A 21711-nucleotide genomic window follows, 5' to 3' on the forward strand; every position below is an offset into this window, starting at 1 on the left:
CTCTGCTCCAGATGGCTACTGACTCCACCAGCAGAAACAATGGCCCTTACAAGTTTTTCTGTTAGAAAAATTCACAGCAAAAGGGGTTTTGCAAATCCAGCTTGACACCTAGAAACAAGTTCTCAAAAGCCACTGGCACAGAACAACAGTGGCTCCCTGTGCACAGGTCTTCAGATTACCCCAAACCACCTCAGTGAGACCTCTGTGCCCTAGCTGGCATCACACAGGAGCATTCACCTGGTACCCAAAAGAACACATGGGCCTCCTAACCCTCAGCCATGTTATTTTTCAGCAGCAGGAGGCAATGGCATCTTTTTGTCACTGCTCAGTGACATGATTGAATATGCACAAAGGGAGAAGATTCCCATTAGTATAAAGTCATGTTTCAGAGCAACTTCAAATTTTTGCTAGACATGGATGGGTGTGAGAGCCCTGACAGGCAAAGGGGCTCCGTGTTTATTTGAAGATGTTCATTTGTGGTCATTCAGAGGGTTGGCCATGAGCATTCACAGCAAAATGCATGAAGAGCTAAGAGATATTGAAAGCCAAACCATCTGTGCATGAGGTCAAAGAATGCTGTTAAGAATTTGTCTCAAAAAGTTATTATTTTTCTGACCTAGAGAGGAGAGCAGATTTACAGATCTATCACCTAAGATGACAGCTTTGCTTGGTACTCTTTGTGGCAGTAGAGACTATAATGAAAGATAGTATTTCTCAGGGACTAAACTCCCATCAATGCCAAAGAGAGTAAACTTGTATCTATGCTCCCATCCCTTCTTACTGTAAATATTTTCCAGTTTAGGGAAGAAAACTTATGTCTTTCTTACGTGTTTCTAACTGGTCTAGCAAGAGGCACAGGTAGCTCTGAGGTTGTAACACCTTCCTTTCGTGCCAACATCTAGGTCATTCTCTGTTTCATACAATCTGGTAAAACAAGGGGAGCCAAGATGCCAATCACACAGGCAAAGTCCACGTGATGGACAAGAAACACTCAAGTCACAGTCCTTAATTTTTGGATGCATCATTTAAAGTAACTCCCTCTTTTCTAGGGCACTTGGCAGAGCCCCTGCCACAACTCAACCAATACTGGTACTCCAGTCACAGTGACCTTTACCAGAGCATCTTTCTGTTACACATCAGAAAGAGATGGTAGCCACAATTTCTGGTAAAATCATTGCCCTGCTGCTTCTACCTTTATCCTCTTTCTCTATTGTTTCCCTTAGCTGAGGGCATTTCTGCTGTCTTAGGAGGCTGCACATCACTCTGGGGTTGCAAGAACTGCTGTCAGTAGCCTGCCACGACGCAATTAAAACCTTGATTGAAATGAACAATAAATAAAGAGAAAGACATACAGGTTTTAAATATAGGTTTCCATTAAAAGCATTACAAAGACAACTTCTCTCATTTTGAAGACAAAGAAAGAATCCACTTCTACTAAAAAAAAGGAAAAAAAGGAAAAAAATTTAAAAATCACCCCTTTGCAAGTAACTTTAATGAGGAAAGGTGTGGGAAAGGGAAGGAGAGAGGACCTGGAGAACTAGCAAGTGTTCAAAAGGGCAGGTGCCCTCCATCTTGGTCATTTTGCAATTGCACCTTCTTCTCACACAGTCAGGTCAGAGAGCCAGTCCTCACGTGGAGGATTTCACCACCTGCTCATAGGGGGGAGGTGGTGTGTTGCAATAGGAAGGTGGGGGTGGGTAAACCGGGTTTCCCTGTGGGGAATTGGGCTGGACGTGGAAAGCCATAGCCATGGGATTCATCACGGGCCCACCTGGATCTGTGTAATACGGCACTCCGGGCTGCTGTGACCCTGAAAGAGAGAGAGAGAGAAAAGGTAGCAGCAGCAGAGGCATCAGCTTGTGCTCTCACACCTGTGCTCTGCATACTCAGACAAGGATTTTCAGTGATCATCACAGCAAAGACAAGGAGTGTCTTCCTCCCTTCCAGAAAAAATAAACTAACAGGCTGGCAGGACTGCATTCACCTCTTCAGATACTACCATAAAGTTTCAGTTTTGCATCCAATGGAAATCACTTAGTGAAACAAAGGGCACCACTGCCTCAAGCAACTACCATTTGAAAGGGAAAACAGTGAGCCCTGTTCAGTTGCTCTGACAGAAAAGCTTTTCTGTCTGCACAGAGGTGTGGGATCCCAGATGGACAAAGGAGTCTCTACTGTGGCCCTGACTCAGGTGTCAAGTCTTACAAAAGGACTTCAGAGATTATTTTGTGGTGTCCTGGATCTGCCAATAAGCCAGAGTGAAGTTCAGATGGATAATTTCCCTCCCAGGCACAATACAGTTTAGAGGTGAACCTGCATGAAGCAAAGAGCCAAGCTTTAGTCAGTTACTGCTAGCTAACACAATGGGACAAGATTGCTTTGCATAGATTCAGTTTAGGAAATTACACTGGAGCCTGCAGTGACAGGAAAAGGAAATGTATGGCCAAAAACAAAATTCCTTGGCTATGACACATAAGGAGTAACAGAGATTGATGCCAGTAAGAACAAAGCTGGTGTGTAACCCTTCTCAGATATCACAGTGGGTGGTGGAAGATGACTTAATGCAACTGAGGTCACAGATTATCTCAAGATGTAAATTAGTTTTTTCTCTTTGTCTCTATCTGTTTAATAAAGATGGACTGGGAAAAAAGTCATGGCTGAGCAACAGGTTTTCTTCTTTTGGACCCAGTCTGTTTCCTATAATGACACAGCTTCTAAGGGATCTTCCCCTTCCATTCTCCCAGTCACTTCTCAGAAAAGATCTCCCAGCAGATGCTGCTGGAATGGCAGAGAGATGCTGCTGCTATCTCTGCAGGAAAGGAGTGAGACAGGCAATGAGTCACATTTTGAGGGCTCCACTTCAACAGTGAATTGGCTACTGGTACCAAACCTAAAAGAGTAACTAGTGAAAAATGGGAACTTGCTTTTGCTGTTAAATAATTCTAGAACAGTAGAAAAACTAGAAATATAAAATAAAATAAAATAAATGGTGGGGTTTTCTCAGTGCCCAAAGCTTTTAAGTAACAGCAGTAACAGTCTGGAAGCAGGTGCCATAATCAGGTCATCAAAAACTTGTGCTTATTTTATATTTGCCCACAATTTATGTTCCATGAAGTACCATGAAAGAGTAAAACTGTGTTCTAAATTTAAATCTGGTGTTTATCAATGCAGCCAAAGACACTCCCTATTCACATAAACTCAAGGCTATTTTTCAGGCTTAAAAATATTAGTCTAGTTAGATTGGCTTCCCCCCCCCAGTAGAAAAATACTCTGTTCAGCATCTCTGTTTCAGATGCAGATGTGGAATGGGAGCTCTAAAAAATCCCTTAGGATTTAAACAAGGAAGGTGAGTAAAATTCAGTTTGTGTCTGTAATATCTTTTTAAACATTTAGGCCTAGAAAAATTCCCAACTAGAACTAGCTACCAGAGGGGAAGAAATTACAAACTTAGACACTTAGACACTTCTGTACACAGGAGCTGAATTATGCTGGTGGAAAGGCTGAAGACATCACTCACTGCAAGAGGTGGCTGAATGTTTGAGTGCAGTGCAATCCCTTGTACAAATCGCACAGTTTCCAAAAAACAATGACACAAAAGCTCAAAACCCACCCTTTTTAGTGCCTTGGCCAAAGCAAGAAACCAGTGAAACTTGTATGAGCAGTGTCTGACCTGATGCAGTGCTGACTGGTTGTCTGGTGTAAGACACATTAAAAGTAGGTTCTTCTACTAATGGAGGAGGGTACATCCGCCTCCGGATAAAGAAACCAGCTCCACAACAGAACAAAACTCCCATCATCAAAAGGAACCTAGGAAAAACAAAAGGGAAGTCAAAACCTGCACATTCAGGCAGCATTTAAATCCAGACTGCTCACTGAGAATACATCAGCCTACAACTTATAACAGGGTTTCTTAAATAGGTTGCCTCTTGGAAGCAGGTCTGTCATTTGGGATAGCACTCATGGATTATGGACAACTTCAGTGATTAGTACTATTGCCAATGTTCTCTGGCATGTAACTCAAAAGTAAGAACACTTAACTTTTCAGAAGTTCAGGTTCACACCTGACCTTGGCCACTGGGATGCTAAACAGAAATTCCAGGTCAGTACAGTTTCAAACTGCACATCTTGGATGCAGGCCCCAGGCTTACAGCATCTAGGCTGCTCAGGATATTTGTGGAGTACAGAGAGGAATACTATTCTGCATTTGCCATTAAAAGAATCTTAGATATTCTTAAATTAAGTCAACATTTTAATTTCATCTCCCATGGGAAATATGGTAGCTGGCCCTTAAGCTCAAGCCAGAAGACTGAAGTGTTCAGTACTGATGGTGACAAACTTCTGTGCTTCCTACATGGGATATTACATTCTCCATAAAAACATAATTTAGTTACCATTCTCCTCCTCTCAGCATCTTTTCCAACCTCACTAAACTGTCCTCATCATTTCCTTGCCCTGATGAGGTGGAAACAGGAACATGCAGCAAGGGCACATCAGATTTTATTCACAGTGGCTTTCACTGTGTTTCCCTGATCAGTAATCAGACACTCCAGTGACTCATGCAAGCTCTTGTAAAAAGGAATGGTTCTCCTGCCTGTAATTGCAATCTTGCTTCATGGCTTTTTACTGGAAGACAATGACAACTGTGCTTTTTTGGAAGGAAAGGAAGCTGGCCAGAGGCAAGCCTACACACCATGCTTATCTCCTATGGAGAATTCCCAGGTGGCTGAGAGGAAGAGTGTGGAACAGCCTGGCAGCAAGAGTTATCTCATTCAAAGGCTAAAACTCTGTTCTTGTTTCTACATTAGAAATGAGAGCAGAAGGAGATTCTTTTCCCCTGAGCCAATATTAATACATTCCTCTTTGGCAGTGTTCCTGCAAAGGATTTTTTTCTGAACAGAAAAACAGAGATTTATGACGTCACCCCAGGGATTGAGATAGAGAGCTCTTCACTTATATCAGTAAGGATTGTTCCCTGAAATCCCACAGTCAGCTTTGGGAAATCTCTGTATTATAGGATACATCAGGCTTCTGTTTTTCACTGTTTATTTGTTTCAGTTTTGAAGGTTTTTGTTTTTTTTTTTAATCAGTCTTCAAATTGCACATTAAAATGCCTGAAATCAGGTTTTCTAGGAGAGTCTTTGCTTTCTCTCAACTGTAATGAAGATGTTTTATTCAGGTGCTTTCTTAAATTCCACTCCAAAAGGAATTTACCTTATTTTTTCATTATGCATATAACAGTGATTAGTTTAAGCTTTATCCAGATTACTGAGCTGCTGGTTTCACAAGCTCAATCTTTCTGCCTTCTATTTCTTTGTTGTCATCTCCAGTGAAATCCTCATAGTCATAAATGTACTTCTCTTCCTTTTTAATTGAAGCTTCAATTTAGCTGGCAAGAATATATTAAACCCTGCCTAAAAGCACAATCCTGCTTATATGATCCTTTTAAAACTGAGCGCCCAAAAAAAGGGAAAAATGTCGCTGCTTGGTAGTACCTGGGACAGCCATAAAGAACTCGGCAATTCTGGATAAAAGTGGAACTGCTGCTTGTACAAAGAAGCCAGATGCAGAAGGCCAGCCTGACATGATTCACCTCCTTTTTTAGTGTTTTATTACTACATCAGGAGAACTTTTATAAGAAAAAAACCAAAATCCATGCATTTCTATGTACACATATACCTTCCTACATACTTGCACCTACTGTACTTTAAAATACCAGGGCTGGCAATATCCTGATTTAAGTCCAACAAACAAGACAAGGACAAACACAAAATTCCCAAATTCCCTGGACCTACCAAAAATACCATAGTCGCTGGATAGAGAGAGCTCTTACACAGCATCTTGAGCCACAGCAATCCTCATAGGAGCGACATCTGCGGAGAAATAAAGAGACAGGGGTGTTGGAGGAGTGGTTGTGGCTCAGATTAAAATGGCATCCCCAACCCTGACACCATTCACACCCCCAACCAAAGCATTATTTTAAGAATAGACTACCCTTGGCTGGATAAAGCTGACAATCATATGCAGCACATATCATAGAACAGCTCTATCCCTCTTCAGGAACTTTTTCCATGTTATTGAAACTATCTTCCTATATACTTATCCTCAAACCACCTCAAAAAGACCAAATATGGTGTTCAAAAAGGTAAGTTATAAAGAAAAGCAGCATCACTGTGTTTTATTTCACAGTAAATGAACACTGCAGACCCCAAACAGATGTTTGGAGTTTTATTCAGTGGAACAGAAGACCTGCCAGAACAGAACTGCCAGATCACCCCTTGAAATCACCAGCTTCCAAGCAGAGAAGCCACTGTGCAGAGAAAATTCCAATTGTACCATTATTTGCAAATTGTATGCCCTCTTTTCCTTCTCAGAAGTTGCACTGGACTGGAACTGCCAACAACTCCCACTATTAAAGCAGTCTTTCCTCTAAAAAATCCCCACACTTCAAATTAGTATTTTGTATGCACAGAACATTTTTTAAGGTATTACAGCACCAATCATTGTGAGCATGAGGTACCACTTCACAAAAAGCAAGCATATACATTAAGGGCAACCTCTGAACAATTCCTATGGTAACTCCTATTCCCACTCCAATGAAGTCTACTTAATAGGGAAAAGGACCAAGTTAACACAGAATCTATGGTATGTTACAGACTTGGATGAAAATAGCAGATTAGCATATCCACATACAAAAAGAAAAGAGCAGGTGACCACAACTGGATTGATCTTCTTAAGGGTGTTCACATCTGTGTGCAGAATGCACATATTTATTTAAGCATCTGATCTTGGACAGTTTGCTCAGCTGCATGACTGTGCTCCTGGATTTGTATGCAAACTAAAACCATGTCAATCGAATAACTGTACAGACAATTACACATTTACATGCTCAATTAACAAGGCTTGACTCAGAAAATACATTGTCACATAGACTTCAGTCTCTAAATGGGGCCAGAGGAGGATGCTCTATGGATACATAATCAGTTGTCTGGCAAGTGAAAACAGGTACATGCTCTTCTGATGACAAATAAATAGGATTTATTCAGGCAAGCCGGAGGATCTGACATGATCATAATGGCAAGGTTCATTAACAGACTCAGGCACCCAGTTTGAGACTTAGACCAAGAAAATTGCTCATGCCAAAAGAGAAAACACTCACTTTGCTGTCACTGAACCTGAAAGTGAACCATCTGCAATTTTTCTTCTTTAAAGCTTCCCAAGACTCTGACAACTGCTCATACTCAAAGCTACCAAACCTCACACAACTACTAACAAGACTTAGCAAATCAGCATTAACTTCAGTCCCATTAGGACCAAGAAATTAAGTATAACTCCGTGTTTCCACAGTGGCTCAACCTATCAGGAGCTTTCAAGACATATGCTGAAGTGAAGGACAGATTGAGGTTCCTTACAAAAAGAGCTGCAAGCTGCTTCCTTCTGCTACACCAGTGCTCATGGTACCCCTTTGCTCTTCAACATGCTTTGGTTGGAGCACTTAATCCATGGAGATGGGTAGTTGCCTCCTTGGCTGATGCTGCACAGAAGGGATTTTAGTGGCCAGGAGAGCAGAGAAGAAACAGAGCCCATAAATCTAGAAGCCCTTCTTGAGGCCATTAGGACAAAAAAAAAAAAAGAAGGATTTTTGGAATGTGAGCAGTCTTTATCTCTGCCTCCACACACTGGCTCTGCCAGTCTAGACACCTACATCTGACCACACACAGAATGGAGAGTGGAGGCACCATTCCCCAGAGCCCCAAGAGCTTCACCTGTAATAAAAACTTAAATAGAGGTCACAGAGACTGCACACACACCTCCCCCATGCCCACCCCTGACTTACTTATTTTGCACCTGTTTTCTCCAGAGCCAGAAGAGATGGAAAATGGCTATTTTAAAATATAGTTATGGTGATTCAAATCATCAAAATTAAAGGAGCATCTGTAGAGGAATATAGTACCTCAGTCTTTTTTATCTGTATGTTATCTGGGTTATGAGTCAGCACAATTTTTAAAGTCTCAATGGCTTAGCTTTTATTCCTGCAAAAGAAGGATAAAGCACCAGCTGGAAAGCAGAAAGGTTACACTGCTGAATATTTATGAAGCTCCTGAGACCACTGACTGACAAACAAACAGGCCATCAAAGAAATTTCAGGTGACTGAATTTTCAAATGGTTGAAAACGATGCAAAGGAAGGAGGAGCCTCTCATCCTGGCTCCAATTCCTGGCAGTCAGTAAGATTTCTCAGCCAGCTCATCCCAGGCTGAGCTCTGCATTTGCTGGGTAGATCTGTCCAAGTAAACCAGTACCACAATCCTCACAACCCTTTGATATCTGACACTGGTAACTTTGTCACTTTGTACCCATAAAACCAAACAGGTGCTTTATTCTGTGTGCCTGTGAGAACGGACACGTGTCCCTGTATGTAGGAGCCTGGAATCAAGGCTGGAATCAAGGATGATGCCAACCTGCTGTCTGTACTCCCCACCACTTGACAGCACCAAAAGGGGCTGGAAGAGCAAACATTCCATTTGCTGATACTGCCACCAGGCTACAGAAAAAGCTCTGCTGATCTCTTGTTCTTGATTCAATGCACTCTGGAAAAACAACACAGCTCCTGACAATATTGATCCCAATTACATGACAATTAACTTACTTACAAAAGCCATACTTATTAGCTGGCAAAAGTCAACAACAAAATCAGCTTATTAATAGAGTAACATGCAAGCTTAAGTATAATCAGTCTTTGATGTACTATCTCTCACTGCCTGACAGCAAATCACAGTACAATTAAGACCCTGGTTCATTAAAAAAGATAATTAAGCACATGCACTTATATTTATTGAATTGGTATGCATTTTCTTTAAATTGAACCCATGTTTTGGCTTTGCTTTACAAGGAAAGACCACTGTGCCCAACATCAGTTGAAACAGAATGAGCCTTGCTATCAATCAAAACTGGACTGAACTCATCTCCAGAAGACTTTTCTAAAGTCAATTTCCCTCTGTCACAGATCAGTGATGATCCCAAGAACTGCATTTCCCTAAGGGAATGTTCATTTCATTGATCAAAAATTAACCTATAACAGAGGATAAGACATAATTAGTTGCTTTGCTAATCTGCAACTTCACCAAAATACAGTCTCTAATTCAAAAACTGTCTGCAGTGGGATTTATGATTTAGAAGGTACATCTTTTCATTCATAATTCAGTGGAATGAAAGGACTGTAGGTGCATGTCCAATGTCTTGAACTGCTGGCACACCAAGGATTTGCTGTGTCACTGAACAAAGTTACACAGCGTGTCAGGTCACAGGGACAAGATGTTTCTCTGGGTTCACACTTAAATCATGGCACTGAACTTCCCTCCTGTATGGACAAGCAGAGCATAGAGTTTCACATAAAGATATATGTATGACCCAAACCTTGCAAACCAACCCTTTACTTGGATGTGTTCTGGGGATAATAGCTGCTCAATGAAATGGTCCAACAGCTCTTCTCCAACTATACCTGCATCTACACAGTTGAACAAATCCCTTCCTAGAAGAGCTCCTGCAGCAAAGAGCTGCATTCTCTACCACCACCCATCTTTGAAATAGAAGCTGTAGTATTCTCAGGGGTACTTTTCGGTGTTTTGCATCATATGGGCCAAAACCTGATTTAACATTGAAGATGTTTGATTAGTAATGTATTTTGGAAGACTAAGACAAAGCATAAACTGTCAATCCACATGTAGTGGCAGAAACCCTACTGTAGACACAGAAACAGAGGATGAGCAATTAAAATAAAACCACAACCTCACATCAACAACCAGATATAGTAAACTGCATAATCTCTAACCTCATCTTGTTCTGAAGACAAACCTGACATGGATTCCAAAAAAAAGGTCACCAGTCAAGGGTTAAATGATTGCACACGTATCTGTGAATTCTGTGACACAAATTGGGATTCACTGAAACTCAAGAAGCACCAGCAGTTTTGGAGTGAGGGGCAAGAAAACTGAAGGAGTCAGCAGACTGTGTAAATTAAAATGCAGCAGTAGACAAAAGCTAAGAACACAAAGGAAGCATTTTGGGGGTTGGTGTAGCATTAGGTGAAGCTGAGGAAGTGTCAGATGCAGCCCTAATATCGGGAAAGGACCAGAAGGAGTCGTAAAAACTGTGAGGGATGAACTGCTGAGGCTGGGTCATCTCCAGGCAGATTGCATGCTGAACCCTAAAGTCAGAAGGTTCAGGTCTGCTCTCATGGAACAGATGACAGCAGGCAGCTGAGGTGTGCATACGCATTTACTTGTTCTAGAACAAAAAAAGTTTTAAAAATAAAATAATCTAATCTGCTTGCAGCTCAGCTGCCAAGATACAATGATGCTGAACAGAGAAAAAACAAATAAGCCTTGAAATGAAGAAAAAACAGCCAATCACCACAAAGTGACTAACAGAAACAATTCTGATAAAGATCTGAGTCGTGGCCGTGCTATCAAAGAGGAGTGATGTCACTGCCACAAGACTGAGACCTGACAGACGAAAAATGAGGAAGATCACCTGAAGGTGTACCATGTACCTGAGAAAGAGTTATTTTTCTACTAAGTCTACTTAAACTTCAATTAATTTCTCACATTCCATAAGTGTATTTCCATCTTTCCAGAAAAAGCAGTCTTCAAAGCAAACCCACTGCTGTCTAAGGAAAGACAGAGACTTTTGGCTGCAGACATGGGGAAGACCACCACACAATAGAGGAGTTATCCCAAGAAAACTATTCTGCTACAGGCGCCCACAGAACAATGGAAATTGAAACAGAGCCCAACTCTGCACTCAGGATTCCCACCTAAGTAACTATTTTTGAGTCCCAAAGTGGTTTGATCTCTCTCCAGAAAGATGCTGCAACACAAAGGCCACATCCTTCCACTGGCATTCACTCAAGTGCTTGAGGAGCAGTAGGACAGGCAGGGTCTTTGGCAGGTGGAGCAGCTGTAGGGAACATTTGCATTCCTCCTTGGTCTCAGGGTCATTTGTGTTTCCTTGCCCTAATTTTCAGCAGACACACTTCCACCACAGCCACCTGCAGTTACAGGTTCTCAGCACCCAAAATCACTTATCTTCTTATAAATAGCAAAGATCTCTCAGCATATGCAATAACAGTGCCTTGTAAACATAGGTCTGATAAGCACTAATAGGTAAGTTTATTATAATAAATACAGCTGCTTCATAGATGAATGGAGCTGTGACCTCAGTGCACATCTGTACTGCAGAGTAAAATCACTGCTACAAGAAGAGGGCTAGTGAGAGAGTTACCCAGGTACTTGGTAAATCACACAGCTCTTAACTACATAAGAAAATGTAAGACAAAAAAAAAAAAAAAAAGGAAAAAGGCTGCCAGGTAATCTTTTTCTACAGAGTAGAAACAACTGAGAAACAATATTTTCTCAGATGAGAGTCCTTTGTGTGCTTTGACACAACTAAAATCTCCATCAAGGCAAGATACTTGGCTTCTGTCCTTCACACAGATGTGACAAACAAGAGCAGGCAACAGCTGAAAAAAGGCTTATTTCTCAATTACTCTTTAGGTGAAGAGCCTATAAACATCATTGCTGTGCAAGAACTCAGTGGAATACAGAAATCCTCCCCCACTGCTGATGGGGTGAGAAGTATTTGCTCAGGTGCTGCTACCAAACCAATCCTCACAATCTTCTGCTACTCAAAGGTTTACCATAACCCCAGCCCTCCCTTCCCAGATCCCAAGAAGAAAGCCACCCTACAGAGGAACTCTCTTTATGGCTGTAAAAGTACCAATGCACGGCTTTCTGGCCACACATATCTAGAAATTTTCTCTGCTGCCCTTGTGGCAGAACCTAGAAAGAATTGCAGTGGCTTGGGCTTTGGCAGTATAGAGCCTTAAACAGCCATTTTCCAACACAGGCTGCAGGCTTTTCTCTCACAGAAAAAAGCAGAGCATTGCTTAAGGCTCTGACAAAAGTAAGCCACAGATAGTGTGTAGGAAACTTTTGAATTTTCTGGAGGTGGAATTGTAAATTTATCATATCCACAGGAACGAGGACTTCTAGTTAATCATCAGACCCCTTATTAAACAGATATTTAGCTCTTCATATCTCAAGCTGCTCCCAGGGGGCAGCCAGTCCTGCTGCATCTCACCCTGCTTTGGGAAACCATAAGCAGTCTGCTGGCAGGGGGCGATGGGAATCCAGGAATTTGCTGTCTGCCTCTATTTAAGATACTAATGCATAGTAAAACTTTTTTCCTGCACCAAGCCACTGCATGATCAAATGCAGAGAAACAGTAATTGCCAACTGTTAAGTGCCATCAAGTCTTTCAAAACTGTAATTCAGGGTCTCCTTACTTAGAAAAGATTAGAACTTCAAATTCACTTAGGTGCCAGATGCACTTTGACACTGTCCACTGAAGCTCAAACCAGTGTAACCCTTCCTGTCCCACAGACAGGAAGGCAGAAGAAACTGATTCTCAGCCTCTCATTAGGGTTCTTGCCTGGGATATGGAAGAATTAAGACTTGATGAGTATTTCAAATCAAACATCCTCCACAGGAAAATATGAGGTTCACTTATGGCAAGTCAGAACTATGGTCATCACATCATCTGGAAATGAAAAGAGGATGTGACTGGAATCTCTCCTCCACCTCAGCCAGGGCAGGGTCTGGTCTCAGAGGAGTACCCCACAAGAAGACAGAGGATGCCCTCTTTTCCTCTTTCCTCACCTTTCTTAGAATTAGCTGCCTATACCTGGTCAGTCTCCAACTCCAAAATCATCCCAAGCTTTAAATCTGAAATTAGGTCCATCACCTGTTTGATGGCCTGTGAAGGTTGAAACATTAAACCCCTCTCCAGGACCTACTCCTAGCAGGTCGAGCTGGGTGCTAATTTGGCAGCCTAATTCATCCCAGATTGCTTTAGATAATTGATTAATTTAAGGAAATTCCAGTTTGTGGCAAGGCACCCAGCTGCTGGATAACTCCAGTCTCTTATTTGGAACAAGGAATAAACCACCTCAAGGGCACTGGCTTTTGGGGCTAGTTGTGACATTTTGCATTGTTATTATTTAAGGCTACACAGGACTGAGCAATGGCGGTGGGTTTCTGTTGCCTTTTATACAGATGGTCTGATAATTCCTGTTTTCCTTCACGACACAAACCAGACACTTATGCTCTTGCATTGAACTCCATCTGCAGACAGGCCCTTCCTGAGGCTGCTCACTGCAAAAGTGGTGGCCCTGGGGCAAATCCAGTCCCTGTTTCTGTACAGTACCAGCTACTCAAGGCCCCTGGAAGCATGCAAAACTATTACACTGCTTCCCCTCTCCCTCCTCCCTGCTGGCTTCAAATCAAATGAAAGGATAAATCAGCAGCTACATTACTGCCCTCAGCACACACCTGCTGACACTCCATGCAGCTGTAATTGCAATGGAGAGCTAAGTGTATTATCAGGAAAACAAACTTAATTAACAGCAGTAAACCTAAAGGATGTGGAGCACAGACAATAGCCACCATCAGGCAACACACCCAGTGTCTGCTTTGGGGTGGCTTCCCAGCCTCTTGTACACATGTTGATGGAAGAAGTACCCTCTGAGATATCTGAGTGACAGCAAGAGAAAACACATTTTTTTATGTTTTCATCTAGAACATTTTGCAGGTTCTTGATAACGCACAGAATTATTATGGACTGACCACAAAGAATATAGGGACTCACATTCAAAACCCAGATGAATATGGCTGTGTGATAAATACAACTAAACTTATTTGGCAAAGTAAGAGAAGCATGTGGAAATGTGCAAAAAATTTATTTTCAAAACCCATGAAAAACCACCAGCTTAATATATTCCTCATTCTTCTCTACAATAAAAAAATAAGTTACTCTTCCCATGCAGGGCATGAACATGTTTTAAACATTAAGAATACTAGCAAACATTATTTTTTTAGGTTCCATTAGTATTCTAAATGAAAAATAAAACAGATTTCATCAACACAAATGTGGTCATGTGCAGTTGTCTGCTGTATGCAGTAAACTGGCTTCTATGGTGGAAACATACTAGCCTAAAAATACAGCACTTCCACCTGCTTTCAGCATTAATTCGGGTCCTGCTTTGGATAAGAATTAGAAGATGCTGTGAGATGCCAGTCCACTCTGTTCTGTTCTTCACATAATTACCAACAGCAGTGGTTAACACTTCCTTCCAGAGAAAATGTCCATGTTTCTTTCTGGAGGTCTTTCATCTAGTAGCACACCTTTGAGAAGTCAAGACCTACTTAAGAGAAGGAACCCAGGGCAGAACTCATATGCAAAAAGTCAGTATTTGGAGGTAGAAGAAGATACAGGCTACCAAGGAGGCATTTAGAAACCATCACATATACAAGTAGGTGTGATGTTAAAAAAGCCAAACCTCACCTACAACTAGCAGTTGGAAGGGACACCAAGTACAGCAGGAAGAGCTTCTAGCACTACACTGGCAGTGGAAGCCATCTGTGGACAAACCAGAGAGCAGGAGATGCCATTACCCTAACTTCAGCACAGCTTTCCACACTGTCTCCCTCAATATTCTCATAACCAAGTGCAGATCTTACAGTCTGGACAGGCAGGCAGCGAAATGGGTTAAAAAAAGCAGAAACACCATGGTGAGGCTCAGGGCAGGGGATAATGGGTCCCCCTCCTTATGGGTGAGTCCTTCACTGACTCAGCGACATCAGCCATGGTATATCTCTTGCTGTGGACACTTGCCTACCACTCACACTCAAAAACATTCCTGCTGTTTTATAAATATGCCAGGAAGCCTGGCAAGGAAATGATTAGAAACATGCACCTGGAATTTGTCACCTCATTAAAAGCCCCAGTATGATGGTAGCTAACAACTAAGGGAAAAATAAACAAGAAAATACCTATGGGATTGATCAGTCATACCAGGAAATATACTTCGCCCTGCAAAGAGACATTCATAATCAAAATGCAAAAATCCATCAGCAAAACACAAGGCAGCTTTCCCTCTCCTATTCATGCCCAATTTAGAAGTGGAAAACAACTGGAGTAACTTAAGTGCTGCTGGCATCTGCCTACAGGGAAGGTGGTTTTGCAATAAATGCAATTCTCTATGTTACTATTCACATTATTGCCATGGAAGAAAAGTACATTGGCTGTTTTTTCTGCCAACTATCAGCACATCTGAGATAAGGCTGAGCTGGCTTACTTGAGAGTGGCAGGAGAATCCTCAGTCAAGTTTCTTGAGACAGCGTAAAACTCTGAAACACTTTCTGTGCATCCACACAAGGAGACATTTGATCTAATTCTATGAGCAAAGTCAGGAACAACTTGGCTCCCTGCTTTTCTAAAGGATAAGAATTAGACGTCAACGATTCATTTCTCTTCTTTATATTTGTTTACTTATTTTTCTAGGTCATATTAAAAAATATTTTGCTGAAGTAGGAGAAAAGTATCTAAGTGACAACAGCCTCCGGTGACTTGGGCAATGGAGAAATGGTTGGATGGGTTAGGGAAATAAGTTAAGAGCAGTCTTGGAAGTTCTCTGCATTAACAACAGAAGGCCAGCATAAGTCTCTCAAATTCTTGGGGAGCTTTCCATGTTCACTTCTGGTCTGAAATAAGCTGTATCTTACTCACACAGAGGAGGGAAAAAATGTTGGAAAATTATAAATTCCTCAGTCTAGCCTTAAGAAATGGAATTGGATTTGAAAGAAACATGCTTGAATTGAACTAAAGCTTACTGATCATATATGAAGGATAGGATAATTATGTCCCTTGGAAAAATTATTTAAAAAAACACTAATACCATTAAATAAATGTACAGAAAGATGTATCATTAGTTCTGGAATAGTGATTTCCAACTCTTGCCCTTGCTGTTAAGAGAGAAAGTATAACAGACAACTTTTAAGAAAGTTTTGAACAATATCTCTGACAGATTTTTCTGTTTAAAATTGTTATACTGGAAGGCAGATTGAATAAAAAAAATTCTAAAAAAACCTTAAGCTCCAAAAGAGGAACTGTCATATAATTGCATGTTTTACCCACCCAGATCTAGCTGAATTTCCAGAACACTTCTTTTGGCACACTGTTCCACTGGCTTAGCAGACACATTATCTGTCTTTGGATGGCTGAAGTGAAGCTTTCACAGATTAACTCAGCTATCTTGCCTTTAAACTTCTGATAAAAGCAAACCACCACTTTATATGACAGTCCACCAGATTTTTATTACTCTGGGTAATTTGAAGAGAGGCAGGCACCTTCTAGGAGGATGTGCTTACCCAGAAATGATAAGATGTGTAGATAGGTCAGTTCTGGGATATCTTGGTCCCAGCATGCCATACTGCATTTGTGAATAGACACAGCACTTGGCATTTCTGAGCTGACATGCCAACCTTTTCATTATAATACCAACTGTCTCTGTGAGAGATGTGACATAGTGTCAGCATGGGACTGAAATCACAGGGAAATCATTAAAAAGGATTGCATTGCTTGGTTATCTCCAAAGATAGTCTTGAGACCAAAGGAGAAACTACATATATTAAGTGGGTAGGAAAAAAGTTTGTTCAGAAAACCAGTGACAGAAACAAATGGAATCTGTTGTGAACTCCTTTAAAAGTACGTCTAAATATATCTGCTTCATACAGACTGTCGCTACAGAAATTGTAAGATATAATAAAACCTGTTTCACTACAGCACATCCCAGATCTAGATTAGTACAGAGGAGGCTCTCTCAGGACAAAGTTATGTATTATGCCTTTAGATAATTTAACATGCAACCATATGCTGATGGAGACGATGCTATTCATGCCTCCTCCTCCACAATATGCAGAATACTCCCTTCCTCCCATTTCACCAGTGTTTGCCAAAAACTATACCAAGCTGATTCAACACTGACTCGAATGTGCTAAAATGAACAACTTTCTGTGGGAATAGCAAATTGAATTAACTCAGTGAAGGGTCAAACAAGTGCTGAAGCAATGGGACTTTGCCCTAAGATACTGAGATTGGAGTTGTGCTGCTTCTCCACCAAACAGCTGTGAAAAGATAGAGCAGGTAGGAAGCAGCTGGGGACACTAGAAAACAGAAACTGAAATTGCAGAAGTAACAAAGTAGAACAGGCCAGGCAACGCAGACATGCATCCTATTGCTTTGATGCACACCCCTTTAACCCTGCTGGGCTCCAGTGCACTCCAAATACCCTCTCTCCACTCCTTTCCCTATTCCTTCACTTGTCACATACAGCATCGATCCTCTGAGCTTTACCATCCCCAAATCCTTATTGTCTTTCCCTAGCATTCCTTCTTGCCCACTAAAACTCCTAACCACAACAGCAGCATTAGCAATAATGTGACACTCATCACCATCAGGACAATTGCTCAGCACGCACATCCCAACCCTTCCCCTTCCTTCTTCCATTTACTTGCACTATTCACAACACCTTCATAAACACCTTGGATAACACAGTCTGCAGTAACTACCTCAAAGCACACAATGACTAGTGACAGTCTTCTGATTGATTGGTCAATATACAACAGGATTCTTCTTGTAACCCTTGCTTTTGCAGGCCTCTATATGTACACAAAGGATCTGAACCAATACCCAGTCTCCAAGTAGCCACCCCTTTGTATTGTCAGGTGAGACAAAACAATATCTGTGAGAAAGCATGTGGGCAGAAACGTAAGCAAAACACCAAGATGATGATGTGCAACACACTCCTGAATGTCAAGGTACAGTGGGATTTGCACAATTTTGTAACATCCCAGCTTCTTTCCCACACTGCAGAAAAGCAAAATAAAATGTAGGTGGAACCATAATCTGTCGTTATCAGCATGCAAAGAAAATGAACTTATTTAAATTCCTCCATCTGTTCTGGCCAACCATTTATGAGTAATTCTCAACATTTAAGTCACCTGAAAAAAAGACAGTGAGTTCTAGGCACTAACACTTCCTAAGTAGCTAATATCGAGGATCACAGATTATTAAATCATGGTGCTTCACTCTTTCTGTGGACTTTGTTCCACAACTGGCTTCCTGGCTGCTTTTTGTCTCTAGCATTTCTCTCCTGCTTCTGGCAGATGAAGTGGAAGTGGAAAAGAAAAGGAAGGGAAGTTCTTGGGTAACATAAAGATTAGGATTATAGGAATTTTCAATCCTTCAGCAAGGAAGAAATTGCTCGGGGAACAGACAACCTAATGCTCTTCCACCCCACTTTATTTTTTTTTTAAACTTATGTTTACAGCTGTTTGCAATTTTAAAAGTTATCAACTCAGGCAAAAAGTTTACTACATTTGTCTTCTTTCTGCCCCCAAGTCCACATGGAATGTACCTCCCATCCACATATTTCCTACACCTTTTTATAATTGCTGTGGGCAGTATGAAACAGAAAACTGCAATTAGAGAGACCCTCAGTCATACACCTACAGGTCATTGATATTTGGTTCATACCCAAGCCTGATGTGAATGTAGATGTCACTCATCAAAAGGACAATTATGGCATGAATAACAAATCATCTCAAATTAGACAATAGTAATCTATTAAACAATCTCTAAAATAAACAGCAGTATTAGCACAGAGACAAGTTACTTTCAAAGAATTCCTGGCATTCTGTCTGACTACCTGTCATTGTTCAAAACAAAGGGAGAACTGCCTTCAAATTGCTCTACTTGTGTTTCCTTTCAGTGTTCTGAAATAAGAGCTGTTTAAGTACTTGAGTTTTTGTTTTCAGTTGAAAAGGTCATCTGATATGTGTGGCAAAATTAACCTGTACTCTTTTTCTAATCGGAAAAAGGGTAGGAGATGGGTTAGAGGGAAGGAGGGAAATGAAAGTTTACTGCATCTTCATTTTTAAATTTGAAAAACTCTCACAGAAGTTATAGAAAAAGTATAATTAGTAAAAGAGTAATAGTCTAAGAGCCTACAGAATCTATTCTCTTTTGAAAAAGAAAAGCAATGACTACTTACATATAATATGTAGGATATAATCCTTCAAAGTACCAGCAATGCTTTTTGGCCTCCGTACACTACAAAGAAAGAAAAATATGGTATTAATATTTACATGGGATGATGTACAGTTATAAACACAAGCTTAGAGTATTTATAAATACTGTGACTCCAAGCAGGTAGGAAAAGGTTTATATTCCCAAAGATTTCCCAATCCAGATACACACAACAAGTGGGAAGTCAGTTCATATAAATGGCAGCATGTCCTGCCAGGATTCAGATCCCTCATGCAGGGAGGGCTTTGTCTGCAGGGCCCCACCAGCTTCCCACAGCTCCCAAACAGTCAGTCCATTTGGCACAGACCCAGGACCGAGCTGCACGTGTTCCCTGGCAGAACTGCTGCCTTAAAAAGACCATGAAGAACTTAAGAGCTCATGCTGGTTTTAGCTCCTCACAAGAGCTCCAAGGCACAAATAACTTGATGGTACTACACATATGAGTACACAGTAAATTCAGTTACAGGGAATTATTCATCTTTCTGGAAGTGTGTGACACATGGAGCCAGGCTCAGGCTCGGGAAGGAGCAGAATGGAGAACCACCTATCCCTTCTCCTCTTCCTACACTGGAAATGTCTCAAGTGCCCATTGAAGTAGTGGGGAAAGGAAATTGCTTGCTGCAGCTCTCTTTTGTGGATTTCCAGTGCATCCCTACGAAAGGATGGTGAGAGGAGTTTTCTCGGGATGTGTGTGCCAGCGGCGTGAGACACGCTCATCCTTACAGGCACTGCCAGAGCACAGGCAGCAGCTCACAAGAACAGCCCCTAATAAAGAAAACCAGATGTCAAGCTCAAGCTCTACACAATGCACAAAATATTTCTGTGTATCCCACTGACATCACTAGCACGAAATGCCATCTTCACAGCAGAGACAGCTCCAGCAGCTCCCCCTCAAGCTGTGTTATCCCATTGCACACGGACAGGGCATTGTGGGACGCCCACTGCAGAGCAGCCAGGAATATCTGGGGTTTTAGCAACAATTCCCTCTGCTGCTCACACCTGACACCTGGCAACAGAGAGCCCCTGGCACACTGCCGATGTTTGGATCATTCTTCATGTTCACTTGGCAGCTCACCTTTAAATAATAGCTCGTTTAAGTTTATTAGCCTTCCCAAATCCCAGAATACTAAATGAATCCAGTTAAGACAAAGACAAAGTGGTTTTAGATCCTTGACTCTCACTCTTCATGAATAAAAAAGGCTGCAAACTCTTTAATGAGTGTCTGATGAGCTAAATCACAGACAGATCAATTACAGTCTGTGAAGACAAACTGCTATGGATTAAATTGTTATGAGTGGTACAGGAGATTGGGGGAGGAGGAGAAGATGCTTTTGATGCATGTGATCAGGCCTTTTTTCAGTAACACAACAGACTCACACCAGTCTTCGAGATGCACAAGTTTTAGCTTATACTGGAAAGACCAGTCCTCTTTACCTAGGATAAACACAGCAGAAACCTCGTTCTCCTCTCAAATTGGTGCCACAGTCCAGGCAGTAAATTCAGGAGAACTCCTTAGCTTCTCTTGAAGCAAGTGGTGTTGAGAGATCCATCTCTGAATTCACCCTATGCTGTCTTCCTCCTCCTTCAAAGCTTCCAACTTTTTAACCCTTCCTTCCAAATATTTACACCAGCTGGCTGTTTCCTCTTGCTCTAAAATTAAAAATATGTCAAGTTTCTCTCCATAACACCATGCAAACCTACATGCATTGAAAAACCTAGTAGGCATGCTGCCAAGTCACCGAGAAATATTTTGGCTCTTCAATTTGAAGGCTGTAGATCAGCAGACTTTGGCTAAAATTCCAGTGCCAGCAGGTCAATCCCCTGGGAAGCCTCATTTCAGAGTACAGCTTGGGGTGTGCACTGCCATTAAATGTTTTTCCTTCTTGCTTCTCAGCCAGTATGAGTCACCATTTACCTCAACAGCCTTGAAGCCTTTTGTCAGTTTCAAGGATTTTAATCGATGTTTTCCCAGAAATGTTTCTGAGCACATGGAGCCTGCATAGCCTTTGTAAGTGTAAAGCAGACATTTATATTCAGCACTCTCTCCCCATATTTTAATCTGCTCTACAAGTCCTAAAATGAATCGGGAAGATTCCACCTTCCAACATCTCCCTAATTGTAGGATTTCTGTTTCTGGCTCTAAATAGCTTTTTCAGACAGCCAATATACTTACTGCTGTCACAAGGAAGGCTCCAGCCTGGAAAGTTCCTTCCAGTTTACAGGGCTTAGATACCTGCACTAAACATCCTTTGGTGCCCAGATTTAGTTTTAAATTGGCCCTGGAAGAGCAGGCACCAATCCCAGTCCTGCCTTTTTTAATATCACAGTGCTATGAATACTGCATGGCAGTTGTTCAGCTCTCCTACATGGGAATCAGGCAAAAAAAGCAAGTGGACCTCAAATGTGAGCAGCAGAGCCAAATCTGATCCACATGACATGTCAGACAGATTTACACGCACAAGGGCAAGCCGCCGAGCTCCCTGCTCAGCTGAACTCCCACTCATCTCCATGGCAACTTTACTCCAGTAGAGCCTGACACAAAGCAGGCGATGCAACCTCCCTCTCCACTGCTGGTGAGCAGACTTTGCAGGAATCCACTGCTGAGAATAACTCCAGAATGCCATTGCCTCCAAGGATCCGAGTGCCTGCAGCACTCAGGCCCCAGAGAGATAAACGGGGCTCAGGGCACAGATTAGCTTGTCCCACCCCACATGCATCCTCTGAAGAA

The 21711-nt window shown here is 41.7% G+C and overlaps 1 protein-coding gene across 1 annotated transcript in view; it reads right to left on the reverse strand.

Moving 5' to 3' along the window:
- Window positions 1-1349: 1349 nt before the first annotated feature.
- VOPP1 (VOPP1 WW domain binding protein) overlaps window positions 1350-21711 on the reverse strand; it is a 60870-nt gene continuing 40508 nt past the window's right edge. The window contains exons 2-5 of the mRNA XM_079301462.1: window positions 18949-19007; window positions 5793-5870; window positions 3671-3807; window positions 1350-1810 (exon numbers count right to left, since the gene is read on the reverse strand). Of these exons, the coding sequence (XP_079157588.1) occupies window positions 1629-1810; window positions 3671-3807; window positions 5793-5870; window positions 18949-19007 (456 nt within the window). The 3' untranslated portion in view covers window positions 1350-1628. The remainder of the gene's footprint in view (window positions 1811-3670; window positions 3808-5792; window positions 5871-18948; window positions 19008-21711) is intronic.

The sequence above is a fragment of the Erithacus rubecula genome (genome assembly GCF_903797595.1).
Source record: "Erithacus rubecula genome assembly, chromosome: 3".
NCBI lineage: Eukaryota > Metazoa > Chordata > Aves > Passeriformes > Muscicapidae > Erithacus > Erithacus rubecula.